This window comes from Hypomesus transpacificus, chromosome 23 (genome assembly GCF_021917145.1).
Source record: "Hypomesus transpacificus isolate Combined female chromosome 23, fHypTra1, whole genome shotgun sequence".
Classification (NCBI taxonomy): domain Eukaryota; kingdom Metazoa; phylum Chordata; class Actinopteri; order Osmeriformes; family Osmeridae; genus Hypomesus; species Hypomesus transpacificus.
In genome coordinates this window covers 13,964,391-13,981,739 of record NC_061082.1, presented here as the reverse complement: position 1 = coordinate 13,981,739, position 17,349 = coordinate 13,964,391, and the positions used below count along the sequence as shown (strand labels likewise).

General features: G+C 41.1%; 1 protein-coding gene across 4 annotated transcripts in view; it reads right to left on the bottom strand.

Annotated features, from left to right (window-relative positions):
* Positions 1-2,439: 2,439 nt before the first annotated feature.
* The window catches only part of LOC124485070 (sterol 26-hydroxylase, mitochondrial-like), a 29,122-nt gene continuing 14,212 nt past the window's right edge, over positions 2,440-17,349 (bottom strand). For all 4 annotated transcript variants that reach the window (XM_047046374.1, XM_047046376.1, XM_047046375.1 and 1 more), the window contains one exon: positions 2,440-3,638. In XM_047046374.1, coding sequence (XP_046902330.1) covers positions 3,519-3,638 — 120 coding nt within the window. In that variant the 3' untranslated portion in view covers positions 2,440-3,518. The remainder of the gene's footprint in view (positions 3,639-17,349) is intronic.

The following is a 17,349-nucleotide window of genomic DNA, read 5'->3' as shown; positions in this document are numbered from 1 at the left end:
GGATAGCCAAAAAACTAAAAGAAATATGAGAAAATGATTGAGACATTTTTATAATGAATACCATAATATGTAGCATGTTGAATGTGTTTATGTAGTCTTGGCTCTTCCTCTTGTGTTTACTGACTTAAAATTGACACTGGCTGACCCTGAATGGGGTAGCCCTTGCAAGTGATCCCCAAAAACCCTGTAAAAAGTAATACACAACATCCGAGTTGGACTGTTTTTAAACATCTGATGCTATGATGTGTTCCAGGTAGAGGGTGTAAGCCGTCTTGTGTCTACCTCTTGTTGAGTGTACTGTAGACTGAGCTGGCTGGTGAAGGGATCCTGAGCTGACTTGAGATGGCAGACTGAGCTGACTGGAGATGGGACCCTAAGCTGACTGGAGATGGTAAACTGAGCTGTCTGAAGATTATGTCAACATAATCAAACGAGTGATAGGTCTCGGTCTGCTCTAAAAGTTATTTCCCAACCTTTAAGTTAAAGGCTTTAACCTTCGTCAATGTCTTTCTTGCTCTGTCCTTAAACATCTAAAGATTGTTTTTTTAATCTCTTCACTCTATAGCCTTTATTGTACAAAAACATGGGAGCAGACACTGACGACTAGGGGGGCATGGTATTCTTCATCAGATTACAGGTCTTCTTTTTCCTGCCCATCCTCTGCCCTGCCCGTCCTGTCTGTGCTTTTAATAAGCATGCAATGTCTGTCAACACATTTTCAAATGAAATGTGGTGCACTTGAGATTGTAACAGCAAAATTGACTTTGCAGTAGGTTATTTGTATACACTGACCCCACTGTACATCTTGCCATACAAAATACAGAAAACCTTCTCCAGAGCTGCATTTTCACTCTTACGTGCTTTAGCTATATTTGTTGAGTAGGTGAAGTTACTAGGGCTGTCCCCGACTAAGATTTTCTTTGGTCGACCAAAACATCTGCAAATCGACTAATCGAACTTTGAAACGCAAAAAACAAAAAAACGTACAAACATTTTCCCGAAATGACTCAATGGCTGCTGGACATTGCAGATTCAGCCGCTAATAGCCTACTAATAATAAGACCTGTGTAACCAGTCCTGTTGTAACCGAATGCCGATGGTATTTAGTATCTCTTACAATGTACTACAAATTAAAAATATTGTTTGTTTAACATGCAAATCATCAGAACGCGCTTATCACTGCGCGCTTATCTCCGGCCAAGATTTTGTCTTGGCCGGAGAAGATAATTTCATTTGATTTGAATGTGATTCTTATAATAGGCATATTCCTTTTTCAAGGAGTGAAGTAGGGCTAGACCAACTTACGTTTTTCAGGTGGTAGGCCACATCATTTTCGACGTCGAACTATGAAAAATGAACCGTTGTTGGCAGAGTTTGCATTCAACGTTTTTCGAGCCACCCGGTACTTTGTAAATGTACTTTAATGAAATGCCGCCATACCACAGATGTCTTTACCATTTTGACTAATAACACCGACAAAGTAGGCTATGGCAAAGTTTGTAGTTCTGCAAGCGATTGTGCTTGTGCCGTGTGCAAAATTCCAAATCAAAACAAAGCGCAAATTAACGAAAGGGAAAACAGTAACACCTTTTCTTTTAAATTATATATTTTTAGAGTTGGTTTATTTGTCTTAAATAATATAATCTACAATTTCTGTTGACCATTTCGTTAATTCAGCAATGATGACACCAGCGGGAATCAGATCTCTCACTGTCATATGGCAGCTCGACTAAAACAATCTTAGTCGACCAAGAGCATATCGACCAGAAAATCGTCTAGTAGACCAAGTGGGGACAGCCCTAGAATTTACTGTAACACCCCTGTGAAATTCAGCATTACCTAGCACAGTGGTTCCCAACCCTGGTCCTCAGAGCACCCCTGTCCCGCATGTTTTATGCTGTGGACACGCTAAACGATTTTAAAAAATCGTATACGATTTTAAAACTGTGAGAGACCACAAACATGAGGACAAAAACTACTAGATTTAGCTGTTTTGCTCCTACAGTGTGTGTAGGAGCACACTCTTAACACACTCTTAACACACCTCACACCAAGGGAACATCTGATAAAATAATCTGCGGAAACCATTAAGATAATCGGGACATTACCTAGGATTGTCGGAAGGGCCAAAATCAATGAATGAAATTATCCTGTGGTGTGTACCCAGCATTAGATGTTTCCCTGTTCCAACACACCTGATTCAAATGAATGGTCATAAGCAGGCTTCTGCCTAGCTAGATAACGGCCCATTCATTTAAATGAGGTGTGTTGGAGCAGGGAAACATCTAAAATAGAGGTCTTCAACCCCGGTCCTCTGGGACCCCCCTGTCCTGCACGTTTTAGATGTTTCCCTGCTCCAACACACCTGATTCAAATGAATGGGTCGTTATCTAGTTAGGCAGAAGCCTGTTAATGACCATTCATTTGAATCAGGTGTGTTGGAGCAGGGAAACATCTAAAACATGCAGGACAGGCGTGCCCTGAGGACCAGGGTTGGGAACCACTGACCTAGCATATGGTTCTGAGGTGCTGAATTTAAGTTGAATCTTTCCACTGCTTTTTCTGCAAGAATGCTTTCCTTGCTGTCAAAATTATGCAAATGCAATGGACTCTGAACAAACTGGACCAACTAGCTTCAGTAAATGGGTAGATTAAATCTTTTGGTTTGCTACCTGCATGCATACAGCATGATTGCAACTACTTGTGGCCTTGAATACACTGCTAGCAATACAATTAATTGTGCACATGCATGTGTTATGCTAATGAGTTTCATTTTCCAATTGTGCAGAGATGTCAATATGTATTGAAAAGTGTTACTGATGTGGTATACCTACTCTTGACCAATTACAATTACGTATGTCATTGATTCATGTCATTATTATATGTTTAGGGAACACACACAAAACAATACTGTACATTTATTTGAACAAGGTTCTATACATTTCATTATCACTTAACTGTTAACTTGTTCTGGTGACTAATAGCAGCGCAATAATATAACAAATATGCTTGTTTAAGTGGAATGTTGCAATGTTTCTTTAGAGAATACCTGAATTAGCCATTTGTTTGACTTTTTTCCATACATTTGAAGCCCAGTCGACCCCTGACAATATACCGGCTCACCAAAATGCACATGTAAATGTTTACTTCCTACTTTACTCGCCTTGACTATCGGGGTATACGATTGGTGGATTTTATGAAGGTGTCTTGTATATGAGCTCTTATTGGATGCGGACCATAGTTGTCCGGAAAACATGCCTGTGTCGATAAAGAAACTAAATGTTTGTTCCTTGAAAACTTTGCAAGAACTGGACATGCCAACAAATTTATAGGTTGTAGAAAAGTTTTTAAGCGATACAGAAAAATCCTCCATCGCCAAGGATCGTTCAAATGCACGATTTTGAGCTTTGGCCCACTACCTCAAGTTGAAGATACTTTTCAATAGGTTGCAGTTTTGGACTGGAATTTTGCCCTGGTGCAGTTCAGAACATGTCATGTGTTAACAATCAAAGACTGGTTTAGATTCTTCTTTCCAAGAAGTGGAGATTGACTTGTCTGTCTGCTACTAAGACAGTGCGATTAAGAGCCTTCACCTCTCCAATTCTGGGGTCTGGTCTAATTTCAAACAGGTTGATGATCTGGAAAGAAAAAAGAGAAAATGTTTCCTTCACAAATCAAGTTTAGTTAAGGGACTCTTATTAATTCAAAATGTCTTGCAATAGACACCACTCCGCCAAAGCCAAATCTATCTAAAGGAAAAAACGTCATGTCGTAGAGCAGGGGTACAGCACATACAATGCAAGGCATGGAACATAGGATATAAATCCCCCGATGGACAGGAAATCAAACTTAGAGTGTAGGATATTTAACACTAGAAGCGCCAAGCCGGTTTTACCTACTAGAAGAGCGGTTAGGGAGTCTTCAGACATGGACCTTGTTATGGTCACTAGATTCTAGCTTCTTGTACAGAGCAAAGCCACGGTCAGAAAATGAACGTGCCTTTGGCAGTCTGTCATTTGCAATGTATTAGCTAAAGGATGTCAAATATGTTGCGAGTTACACTGCAGTTGGTCTATAGTAGCCTGACATTATCAACATTTTATAGTCAGCTGACAATGATCATGTCGTTGTCCCCTGTCAAAAGTATGAACGCACAGGGACATCATAAACATTCAATGGTCTTATTGATCCGGTTATCCTGACCAAACATGTATTGTTCTACATTTATTGTTCAAGTATTGCAAAAATGAGAGGCAAGTGTAACTTGTTTGGAAATTATTCTGCAGAAATTGTTTATTTTATTATTACTGTAACATTGGGTCCCAGTGTGGATCTCGGGTTACGCATGAACTGAAGCACATTATGTGTGCAAATTAAATGGGCATCTCTCTAATAATGCCAGGAATCTCTGTTGGTCTGTTTGTCTGTAATAATGCCAGGAATCTCTGTCTGTGTGTGTGTGTATTTTTTTTAATGGGATTTTTAGGCTAGCGAGTTTCCCACGATTATCTTGAGAACCGGGGACTTTGCAAAGCATATATTTTGCAAGTGTCCATTTTATAATCCAATGGAGTGCAGTGTCACGTTTGACATTGTTTGAATAAGCATTTTGACATTTCCAAAAGATCATTTGCCGCCAGTTTCGCAATTCATCATTTTCAGATACTATATAATGTTGAGCTCGTACTATACGCTTCACTAAGCATTTGGACTAATGTGCACTTGAGGTAGGAGGTTTTACGATAACTTCAGTGAATTTGGTTTCGTTAATGAACTAATGCAATTAACCTATCCTTAACCCTGCCGTCCTCCAGAACTACAGACCGGTATCACTGTTACCCTTCTTCTCTAAAACAATTGAACGTTCTGTATCTAACCAACTGTCTAACTTTCTTTCTCAGAACAACCTGGTTGACCCCAACCAATCGGGCTTCAAGACCGGCCACTCCACAGAGACTGCCCTCCTTTCAGTCACCACTGCCCTCCAGTCTGCCAGAGCGGCTTCGAGGTCATCCGTCATCATTCTGCTGGACCTTTCTGCGGCGTTTGATACGGTTAACCACCAGATCCTGCTCTCCAGACTTTCTGAGATGGGGATCACTGGCACTGCACTCCAGTGGATCTCATCCTACCTGTCGGGAAGATCATACCAGGTCTACTGGGGAGGCAAAGTGTCAGACCCTCGCCAGCTTTCCACTGGTGTCCCACAGGGCTCCGTCCTTGGACCCCTCCTCTTCTCTCTGTACACCACCTCACTTGGACCAATCATCACCTCTCATGGCTTCTCCTACCACTGCTACGCTGACGACACGCAGCTGTACCTATCGTTCCCCCCGACCGATCCGGGGATCTCAGCCAGGATTGAGGCCTGCCTCACAGACATCTCCGCCTGGATGACCGAGCACCACCTCCAGCTGAACCTTGCCAAAACGGAACTTCTCATCATCCCGGCCAAACCCTCCATCTCCCACGACCTCTCAATCACCCTGGGATCTGCGACGGTGACCCCCTCATCCTCTGCCAGGAACCTTGGGGTTACCATGGATGACGAGCTCTCCCTCACGGCCCACATTGCTGCGGTCTCCCGGTCGTGTAGATTCACCCTCTACAACATCCGGAAGATCAGGAGATACCTGTCTGAGCACTCCACCCAGCTGCTTGTCCAAGCAATGGTCCTCTCCAAGTTAGACTACTGCAACTCGCTGCTCGCCGGTCTCCCAACCCGTCCTCTTCAGAGGATCCAGAACGCAGCGGCCCGCCTGGTCTACAATCTACCCAGACGCTCCCACGTTACCCCGCTCCTCATCTCCCTCCACTGGCTACCCATAACGGCCCGCATCAGATTCAAGACCCTGGTACTGACCTTCCGAGCAGTGAACGGGACTGTACCCGACTACATCAAGTCTCTCCTGCAGCCTTACACCCCCTCCCGCCACCTACGGTCTTCTTCAGACAACCGCCTGGTGGTCCCACCGCTCAACACCGCCCGGTCCCAACACAAGCTCTTCTCCTGCCTGGCCCCCCAGTGGTGGAATCACCTCCCCACCTCCATCAGAGACACGGACTGTCTCTCCACCTTCAAGAGAAGGCTCAAGACGCACTTGTTCCGGGAGTACAACGGTACTTAGGAATGGTTTGTTGAACCCAACGCTAGTTTCCTCAAGAATCACAATGACTCTTGCTTAGACTGTTGCTCTTGTTGGTTAGTGGTGGCTGATTTAAACTGTTGTATTATATTTAATCCTATTTTTATTGCTTTCCTACAGGTACACTTGCACTTAGAGATTCATGTTGTGCAATTGTAATTTGCTTAACTACATGCTCTTATGGTTTCTTCCCTTTAGCACTTATTTTTGGTTGTTCACAATGTGTACTTCTGTTTTTGGCTGCCTGCAATGCTTTGGGGCTATCTTGTTGTTATTATCAGTGACCTATGCACTTTGTAAAGCTCTCTCTTGGAAGTCGCTTTGGATAAAAGCGTCTGCTAAATGAATAAATGTAAATGTAAATTAACAAAGGCATTTGCAATTAAATAAAACTAAGTGCTTAATGCACCGGAGTTACTACAGTAAGGAAAATTTTGTACAAAGCTAGCTGTCACAAGTCAAAACTATATGAATATACCAAGCCAAAAACAGGCATAAGACTGAACATTGGGCCTCATTCACAGATATCTTCCTAAGTTATTTCTTACGTTTGTTCTTAAGAAAGTTCCTAAGAAAAGTCCACGTGTGATACATGACGTGTTCCTAAACAGCAGAATTTTTCGCAGGTGTGGTTTTAGAATGATGAATCCCAATATGTCGTAAATTGAAAGCTTGCTCCTATTTAGCCTAGGTAAACGCCCCGTTAATTCCCATAAAAGGGCATGAGATGGCAGGGCCGTGTTCACGCTCAGAGAAATATCGAAAAGACGTGGTAAAGACGGTGGAAGCCTTGACTCCAAAAGACAGAAAAACTTTAGTAATTCTGAAGTGGATGTACAGCTGCAAGAAGTTAACGACAAACGACACATCATATTTAGTAGCGTCAGCGGTGGATACAAAGCAGTAAATAAAACCGATGCATGGAATGCAATTAGTCATGCAGTGAACGCTGTATCTGGAGAAGGGCGCAGAACTGATTGAAGAGAAAGAAATGGTTTAACTTTAATCTGACTTCTGAAGCAAAAAAACATATTTCAAAACATGGCCTAGAAGACAGTTGCGAAAGCTCCTTATAAGGGCACGCAACAGCAGTGACGTGTGCAGTCAGATTCGACACAATTAGGAAAGCAACAGGGAACGCAAGTTATGTCCAAGCGAAAAACAACCGGTGCACAGGTACATCGGTGCAACATCGCACCAGTGAGATGAGCAGTGGAATTGTTCTCCACTTGATCTAACAGTGTGCACACTAAGCAAGGTTAATTATTATAATTATTTAAATCCGAGGATGTCTGTTATGGCAAGCCGTTTTATCATTTAACCAATGAATTCTTGATATCCAAAATTCGAATTCTTGATATCCAAAATTCGAATTCTTGATGTGAAAAATACAATTCTAAGCTTTTTAACTAAGTATGACAAGCCATTTTATCATTTAACCAATGAATTGTTGATATCCAAAATGCAATTCTGGATATCGAGAATTCATTGGTTAAATGATAAAACGGCTTGCCATAGTCTGTAGACTTAACGTGAACGCAATCACCAACGATTTCTCATAACTTCATTAACACTTCAAACACGGAGAGTTTTCTTAAATGCCATTCCTTTGATCCTTGTGGTTATTTAAGGAATCGCATTTGAGACAACTCTGGCCGATTTACGACTGCTATTTCGAGTTCGGAAAGTCTTCTGAATTTCAGAACAAATCCCAGATGAGAGAACTTTCATGAATGCCAAATGTTTTCCTAAATCCAATTCAGAAGAAATTCCTTCTTAAATTCTTCTTAACTGCGTTCAAGAATGAGGCCCAATGTTCGTAAGAATTTAGTATAGTAAAGGGCTTTATATGCTACTCCGACTCAGTTTACGGATGGTGGGCGGACTGATACGATACTCTTTTCCGTTTTTGGTTCTCGATGGGCTGTGGGTGCTGAAAACAATTCACCGCCAGAAGAGTAGGTGGCGCAACGGTAATGATGTCGTTAGCGGACCAATTACAGCCAAGGAGGTATCCGTAACTATCCGAAATTAGGACGGATAGTTAGGAAATTCAGGAGGTGCACGTCAAGCTCGGAGAGGGCGTTCCACCTAGACGAAGGCATTCCCATGTGTCAGTTTTTTGGAAAATGGAGTACCCTAAATCGACCTTAAGGCTGGGAGTTGCTGGACAAATTCTCTACTTGATGGGTCTCACACCTCATTGTGTAACTTACTGTCGCATTGCTAGTCATATGTTGATAGGTAAGGGTCAAGATGTGGTCTGATCGGTACAAAGTGAATTGTGAAGCATTGTTCTTTGGATTCTTCATCTCCTGAGGGCTTCTCCTCAGTTCAGCTCTCCTACTCCTTCTCTTTCCTCACCTCTTACTCTTTCTCTCTCTGATTTACAATGATCAAGGTTAGTCATTTTGTAACATGTTTGCCTTGTAATTGATTTAATTAAAGGGGTCATTGACTGGGCTTTTGGGGGTATTTCACACTGTTCCTTAAGGTCTCCGAGTAGGGTATGTAACATTGGTTGGGCTGAACTTTTTCATTGAACTTACTTTGACCAGACTGGCTCTGATTTAACCCAAAGACTCAAATAACTGTAATTCCAGCATATTTGGTTAATGTTAATACACTGTTTACCCCTCTTCCTTAAATCATAGCAGAATAGTTTTGGTTGTTTGGCCAAATATATTAAAAGCCTTAACAGTATCCTTGATCAATTGTCGTGTCTTGTATATGCAAATGCTAGCAGTCTAGCTAACACTGACTCCACGGGCATGGCAGATGTTTGTCTATACCGTAGCGTAGAAGATCCCTGAGCAGTTCGACCCTCAATTACACATTTGCGTGAACCATTTCACCAAGGACGGGTTTGAAAACCTGGGACAATGTAAAGCAGGATTTGCTATGAAGCTGTTGCTGAAAAGAGGGGCATTCCGATCTTATGTTCATCACAACTGCAAGCTGTAGTATGATTTTGTCGGTAACAGTTATTAGCAATGCTAACGTATCCTGTATCTAGCACCTGCCTTTCACCAGTTCTTTCAAATAGAAAATCTAGACAGGCGTTAGCAATAGGCTAGACTGCTATTCGTTTTCTGGCCATTTTTTCCTGAAGCTTCCCTTCTAATGCCGACTACAGCTAGTCTAGCTAGAGTCATTTGCTAAGTAAGGTATGTTGATTTGTTTAGAAACTTATTTAGCATTCTACCTATGCTAGATACAGGAGACGTTAGCATTGCTAATAGGCTAACTACTAACGAAAAAAATCATACTTACAGCTTAGGTTTGTGATACGGTTGGAACAGCACCTCTTTTCAGCAACAGCGGCTTATCAAATCCTTCTTTAAATTGTCCAAGGTTTTCATTAGGATTCCTCCATCAGGAGGAACCTTATTGTAATTGTTGGTATTATTAGGGTTCCTCCGGTAGGAGGGAACCTATTGTTTTTGTTAGTATTCTTCTTATTATTATTATTAGGGTTCCTCCGGTAGGAGGAAACCTATTGTTTTTGTTAGTATTCTTATTATTATTATATTTCTCAGCTAAATGGCCCAATAGCTCAAAAAGTCTTGGCCCGATTTTTTCCAATTTGGCCCAATGATACAACAGGTCACTCATTATTACCAGTCGGCTAGTGGCCCAAGTACGCCCATAGGTGGCGCTATAAAACATGCCCAAAGTCTTCGTGATTTCCCCAGCGGCACATAGGTCCAAAATGCCTGTAAATTGGTAGACATGCCTTATTTCTCATGGGGAACAAAAAAGCCTCAAGAACCCATATTGTCATACTCATGGAATTTCTTGTACTGTCCAAATTTAGTACAAACTTCAAAACCCTTCTCCTCATGAACCACAGATCCAATCGACTTGAAATTTGTTACAGATGTGTGGAATACATGTTTTTATAAAGGGTCCAATTGAATAAGAAATGCAATACAAAATGGCTGAAAGGGGTGTATTTATGTAAATGTGCATATTGCCTCACTATCTTCGTGTCAATAAATCAAATATAATTTTGACTGATGGTTTTCCAAACCTCATTGGCTTCGAGATAACATTATTCTGAAATAGTACCATGTGCAATTTAATGCAATTTGACATTGAAATGTCAACCGTTTCTTAACCTTTGTCCCAAAGCTGACCAAAGCTAATACTCTGCCCTTTCTAATCATACATTCTCAACAGTTGGTGTGTAGTAGAGAGGATAGAGAGACTGACTTGTAACCTTATGCTCATGAGTTCAAATCCCCATTCGGCCTATTGTTGTTGGCCAAACATTAAGTCGTTTTGCTTTCTTTTTGTCCAACTCTTGACCTTCTACATTGTACATTTTTCTAATATTATGCCCTTTTTGCAGAGGAACCCGCATCGCTGCTTGCAGCTATATTTTATTGTACATTTTATTTAATTCAAATTCCACTTAGTACTGCTAGTTTGTGCACCCTTAGTATAGATAGTACACATATTTAAATTTTTGGTTCCTATATGTTTATTGTATGCACCTTCCTGCCAAAGTAAATTCCTTGTCTGTGCAAACCTTGTCTGGGACAATGGGATGACTGGGTTGCTGCTGTAAAGAATAGCTTACTCGTAGTAAAAAATAAAGTTTGTTTGAGGTGCCATAACTTGTCATGGAAGGGAATTTTAAATCATGCCTAGCATCAGTGGCGATGTGTCCTGGCTTGGGTTACTGAAATGAATTTGCACAACAGGTCCACCTAAACAATCAATTTACTTCATTAAAGATAACTCTGACACTACCATGTCTAGACTACAAGTAGTGGTGAACCTGTCTTGTTTTGCAGTGGTTTACACAGTCTCGCTAAACAGATGATCAGAATGTTGTTATGGGCTCAAATAAACATGCATTGCTATGTATAAACCATTTTGTCAGAATAAAAAAAAAAAAACTATGCCTCTGACCATGGACGGATTAAGAAACCATGGGCCCTTGGGCCTGGATGTGTTTGTAGCCCACACAAACCTCTCTCTTTCTTGAAAAATTACCATCATAGGCTTAATAATATATCTTCAATAAATAGTGTGTTGGGGGTGCTTAAACACAGCTCTAATGCTATTGTTTTGCACTTGCTTTTTGGATTTCTCCCTACAAAGTTGAAGGGCCCATATTGCATGGAGTACTCAGCCCCTCTAAAGTCCTATAGATAAACTGAGGGGACAAACACTCACTTGAAAGGTATCATGAAGGTTTCTTTCTTGTGACATCTTCAAAGTAAATGTTTAGGCTATTTAAAATTTTAATCAGTAGGACTTTTGGGGCCCTGTTAAAGACATTAATGACTTAAGCCTAGCATATACCGGCTACGGCGCATATCATCATATCAATACCCTAGTACATCAAGTTAATAACAGCAACGATACGCCCAGGCTCTGGGTTATGGGCCCCCTGAGCTCATGGGCCCCTGGGCCTGGTAGGCCCGTTGGTTAATCCATCCCTGCCTCTGACTGGTTTTGAACCTACAACCCTTTGCTTACCAGCACAACATCTCAGCTAATTGAGCAATTCCCAGGCATGGAATACACAAAGTTCAATAACTGGATAATAAAAAAGCTGTTTTTCCAATGGCGAGCATCGTCAGATCTGGTCCAAGTTCAAACAGCTATAATTCAGTCATATTTTGACATATCAAGGTAGAACTTAGCATGGTACTTCAAAGGCATGTCACCTTAAAGCCTATTAGGTTTGAACCACCCTTCAAAAATACATTTGATTTAGTGACACAAACATATTGAGGCAATGTGTACATTTACATAAATACACCCCTTTCAGCCATTTTGTACTTGATTCAATTGCCTTAAGTAACTTTTCTAAATACGTCAATGATACATATCTGTACAAAATTTCAAGTCAATTAGACCTTTGGTTCAAGAGAAGAGGAATTTTGAATGTTTTCCAAAATTATCACTGTACAGGAAAATCCATAATGGCGGACCTTATGGGTCCTCAGGCTTTTTTGTTCCTCGTGAAAACTGAGGCATGCACACTAAGTTTCAGAAGAATTGGAGCAATGGGGTGGAAATGCCATCACTTTGAAAATGTGACTTTTGGGCATGGCCTGTGGCGCCCCCTTTGGTCCGATGTGGCCCATATTTGGTGTGGGGGTACCCACTTGGATGTAATATCAATATGCCAAATTAGAAAATGTATGACAAGGGACTTTTTGAGATATTGGGGCGCAAGGAGAAGAAAAATTATAATAAATATAGCTGCAAGCAGCGATGCGGGTTCCTCCGCAAAATATTATAAACATGTACACTGTAGAAGATCGAGAGTTGGACAACAAAAAAGCATAACTACTTCATGTTTGGCCAACAACAATAGGCTGAATGGGGATTTGAACTCAACACTCATAAGGTTACAAGTTAGTCTCTATCCTCTCTGTTACACACCAACTGTTGAGACTGTATGAATAGAAAGGGCAGAGTATTAGCCTTGGTCAGCTTTGGGACAAAGGTTAGGAATTTCAAGGTGAAATTGCATGAATTTGTGCAGGGTATTTCAGAATGATGTCATCCTGTTTAACTAAACAGATAATCAAAATTATGACAGGCCAAAATATAATGGCTGGATTCCAACCTAATACTTTATACTTTACAGGTCACCATCCCAGCCCATTGAACTATTATCAGTGTTGAGTATTGTCATGTTCAGTTACTGTATTAAAAAGTAAGCTGTTTCTCCTGTGGTGAGCGTTGTTAGATTCAGCCAACGTTGAAACTGCTCTAATTCAATCATATTATGACATACCAAGGTGAAATTGTTTGTGGTACTTCAGAATGATGTCATCCCATTGAACTAAACAGATAATCAAAATTATGAAAGGCCAAAAGATAATGGCAGGATTCCAACCTACGACCTTATACTTTACAGGTCACTATCCAAGCCCATTGAGCTATTCTCAGTGTTCAATATTGTCATGTTCAGTTACTGTATTAAAAAGTAAGCTGTTTTTCCTGTGGTAAGCGTTGTTAGATTCAGCCAAAGTTGAAACTGCTTATACATTTCCTATAACAATGGGACAACAGGATGACTGGGTTGCTGCTGTAAAGAATAACTTACTTATAGTTTTTATAAAAGGTTGTTTGGAGTGCCATAACTTGTCATTGAAGGGAATTTCAAATCATGCCTAGCATCACTGGGGATGTGTCCTGGCTTAGGTTACTGAAATTAATTTGTGTAACAGACAAGGAATCCACCTGAACAATCACTTTACTTCATTAGAGATAACCATTAGCGTTATCTCTACCATGCGTAGACTACAAGTAGCTAGCTACTGTGGTGAACCTGACTTGTTTTGAAGTGGTTTACACAGTCTCGCTAAACAGATGATTGGAGTGTTGTGATGGGCTCAAATAAACACGCATTGCTATGTTTTACAACCGGAGGATTTATCTGAAGACTAGAAACCGTTTTGTCAAAATAAAAAATGAAAAACCATGGAATACACAAAGTTCAATAAAGATAATCAAAAAAGCTGTTTCTCCAATGGCGAGCAGATTTGGCCCAATTTCAAACAGCTGTAATTCAGTCATATTTTGACATATCAAGGTGAAACTTTGCATGGTACTTCAAAGGCATGTCACCTTAAAGCCTATTAGGTTTGAACCATCCTTCAAAAATACATTTGATTTAGTGACACAAACATATTGAGGCAATGTGGACATATACATAAATACACCCATTTCAGCCATTTTGTACTTGATTCAATTACCTTAAGTAACATTTTTAAACACGTCAATGATATACATATGTACCAAATATCAAGTCAATTAGACCTTTGGTTCAAGAGAAGAGGAATTTGGAATGTTTTCCCAAATTATCACTGTACAGGAAAATCCATCATGGCAGACCTTATGGGTCCTTGAGGCTTTTTTGTTCCTCATGAAAAATGAGGCATGCACACCAAGTTTCAGAAAAATTGGAGCAATGGGGTGGAAATGCAATCACTCTAAAAAGTAGACATTAGGGCGTGGCCTGTGGCGCCCCCTATTGTCTGATGTGGGCCAGTCTGTGTTTGGGCCGTAGTTGTGGCATGTTGTATCAATATGCCAAATTTCAAAACTTTTTACCAATGTGTTCATGAGATAAATTACTACAATAACTAGAGAGCATACAATTTCTGGGGAAATTGTGAGGGTGTGCTTGCGGCTGCCCCAGCTGCCCATAGTCTCCTGGTGTTTAAATATTTAAAAAAGCATTTAAATGTATGACTGCAGTTCTGACCATTGTGTTCCCTTGATGTTAATTTTGTAAAAATTACATGTATTGCTCAGATGCAGGAGAGGTGATACTGGTAATGAGGAGGCCAAATGTAGCTCATGAAGATGCAGCGCTAGGTAACTTATTAAATTGTAATCAGATATAAACAACTTGTTGGTTGCCACAAGAGGAAGACACAGCATTTGCTTCTTTAACATCTTAATCCTCTCGAGGCAACTGTTGCACCTGGTTATGAGGTTGTAGGCTATGGGACATCTAATATTGCATTTGTCTAATTATGTGTAGGACCGTATTTCTCAAGTGGTAGGACGTTTTGATTCATAAGAGCATCTAAATGTAGCCTATCAACGTCAATATATTAATGTTTTCTGTTATTTTAAAGCAAGCTCAGAGACATATGAATGTAGAGTTGGTCGCTATATGGAGTAGCCTACCGTATAGCCTACACCGTGAGCTGAGCTCGCAATGCCTAGCCTACGTGACGCCGCTTTTTATGACACACTTCAAAGATGTGGTACCATTTAACCCTGTAAGACCCCATGGTTGTAAAATTACAACGGCACTTTGAACGGTCTTATTGCTCTTTTTTTTACATTATGGGTGGCTCTTAAAAGAGCCGTTGTTGTGTGTGCTGTGGCTAGCACAGGATTCGTCGGAGACCGTCTTGGATGTTTCCCAAGAACACATTGTTTCCAACGTGATCAAGGTGGACACCGTCGGGTCGGTACATCCCCACGAAACCGTGTCGTATTTGGGGGTGTTGAATGCTCCCCATCCCACGGTCGGCCAGGAAGCTAGACACCGCTGCGTTGACGTCTTGCCCTGTCGATACCAGAAGCGCTGGTGCTCCTCTGATACCTCCAGACGCAGCGTTCCAGGATATCCGAAAACACCAGCAGAGTGTTTGAGAACATCTCCATGATGGCCCCCAGGTCTCGCTTCATCCGCCTCGTCAGGTCCAGCCCGGTCACTTGGCTGAGGTCGTTTCCCCCGACGTGGAGCACCATTATGTTCGGGCTGGGAAGCATGCAACGCTTCTCACGGAGCTTAGGCACAAGGTCTGCCCACCTCATGCCCCTCACCCCTACCTATTCAATATGGCACTCCAGTGCAAGGTCGGGGTACAGTCCGACCTCCTCCGCGTGCCGCGCAAGCCAGTAGATCAACGAGCTGCCAACGATCCAGACGTGGGGACGACTTTGGTTTTCCATGGTGTGATATGATCCAACATCCAACATCTGCCTATTATATACTAGCTGGCTTCCTGCTTCTTCTTTTTCAAACAATGCAAGGCTAACATCTGCCTGTTTATTTGCTCCCTATGTCTGTGTTGTTTTTATTCACAATATTCCCATTGGTTGGCCTAGAAGACAAATAGCTCTCTATTATTTCTGAGACACTTGCGTACTATTTTGTAATTTTACCGCCCTGAATGGCATCATTTGAGTAATGATGGCAAGCGCAGGCTTATTGATTAGACTACTTAAAAAACGTTATGTTTCATTATGCAAGATAGAGGAGTCTAGTTAGAAAAGGATTTAGGAGTTGTATTATTACATTACCCTATTGTATTGATAATTTTTTAGTAAACTCAAACCTTTCTTTTGTTTCTTTGACCTTACATTTTCTTTGAGGGCTTATGGTCTCGGTTTAACATCATTATTTATAGCGACATCATTATTTATAGCGAAGAAGCCTACCGGACACTGTTAGCTCGCAACGTAGACAAAGAATGCTCCTGCAACAAAGTTGTTACTTAACTTAATTGCCACAGCCTCAACTTTGTCAATGTCAAAGTCTGTTCATGAAAATACTTAATTTCAGCCTAAACCGCTAGCTAGGATATACATTTCACTGGGTCTTGCAGCACTGCTTGATTGAATTAGCCGGTCTGTAGAGATCTTGGGACGAAGCCAGTTTTTTGGTGTTTTACTGATGCAGAATTCGGTCAAATAAAATCGATAGACGTAGCCTAATAAGTGGCACATAACGTGAAGTAGGCCTAACATTGCATTTCATTTTATTTAAGTTTTAATAACTTGTCCAGTGCAGTGGGGCAAGTAGCACTAGCCTAAAATTCTCTTCCAGACTTCGAAAATCCACTCTTCCCGGAGAAGGCTAGCTACATGGCTAGACTGTTGCTACAGATCAGAATCCTTCATATCTTGGACACCCAAAATCAGCGAATCTTGCAGCCAAATCAAGTAGCCTATATATATAGATAGGCCTTATATGGCTACAAACTTCTGCTGGGCGTCTAGTATATGGTCTAGCTGGCTATTTGTTATTAAGACAACTCTTTAATGTGACACATTAGGCTATTACATGCAGGTTTTAAATTGGCTAAATATACCGGTGTAATAAATAACCTATCTCTATGATTTAAACATCATTGTAAGTTTTTCCCTTCTCGTGATATTTTCAGGCATTAGTAGCCTACTCATTGCATTGATTCATAAGCTTCTTTTAAAAAACGTTACTGTACTGTACCAGCAGTAGCTATCTCAGATGGAATCGCGATTCAAATAGTACCATCTGCTAACTGAAAATATGCCCCCCAAAACGTAAATAAGCTTGACATTTATTTAGGGGGAAATCCTGCATTCATAAAAATGTCAGCGGTAGCGATCATTGACAGTAACAAGGCAGAATGCGATAAGCCCTGTGTGGAGAAGCTGCCCCGGTAGATTGTAATACTAGACTGTTCGTCTTGGTACTGTAGCGATTGCGTTGGTTGAATTCGATTTAACGTTACATCCGTTGTACGGTCTAGGCTGAAATGAATTATTTTCATGAACCGATTGACAAAGTTTAGGTTGTGGCAATGGATGTCCCGCTGTTTGAATTCCTACTGTAAACAGCTGTGGAGATGTTTTTGTTAGCTAGCGTTAGTAGACTAGGCTACAGCGTTGCAGTGTCGTGAGCTATACTGGTTTGAAACCACTGGTAATGATAATTTCACCC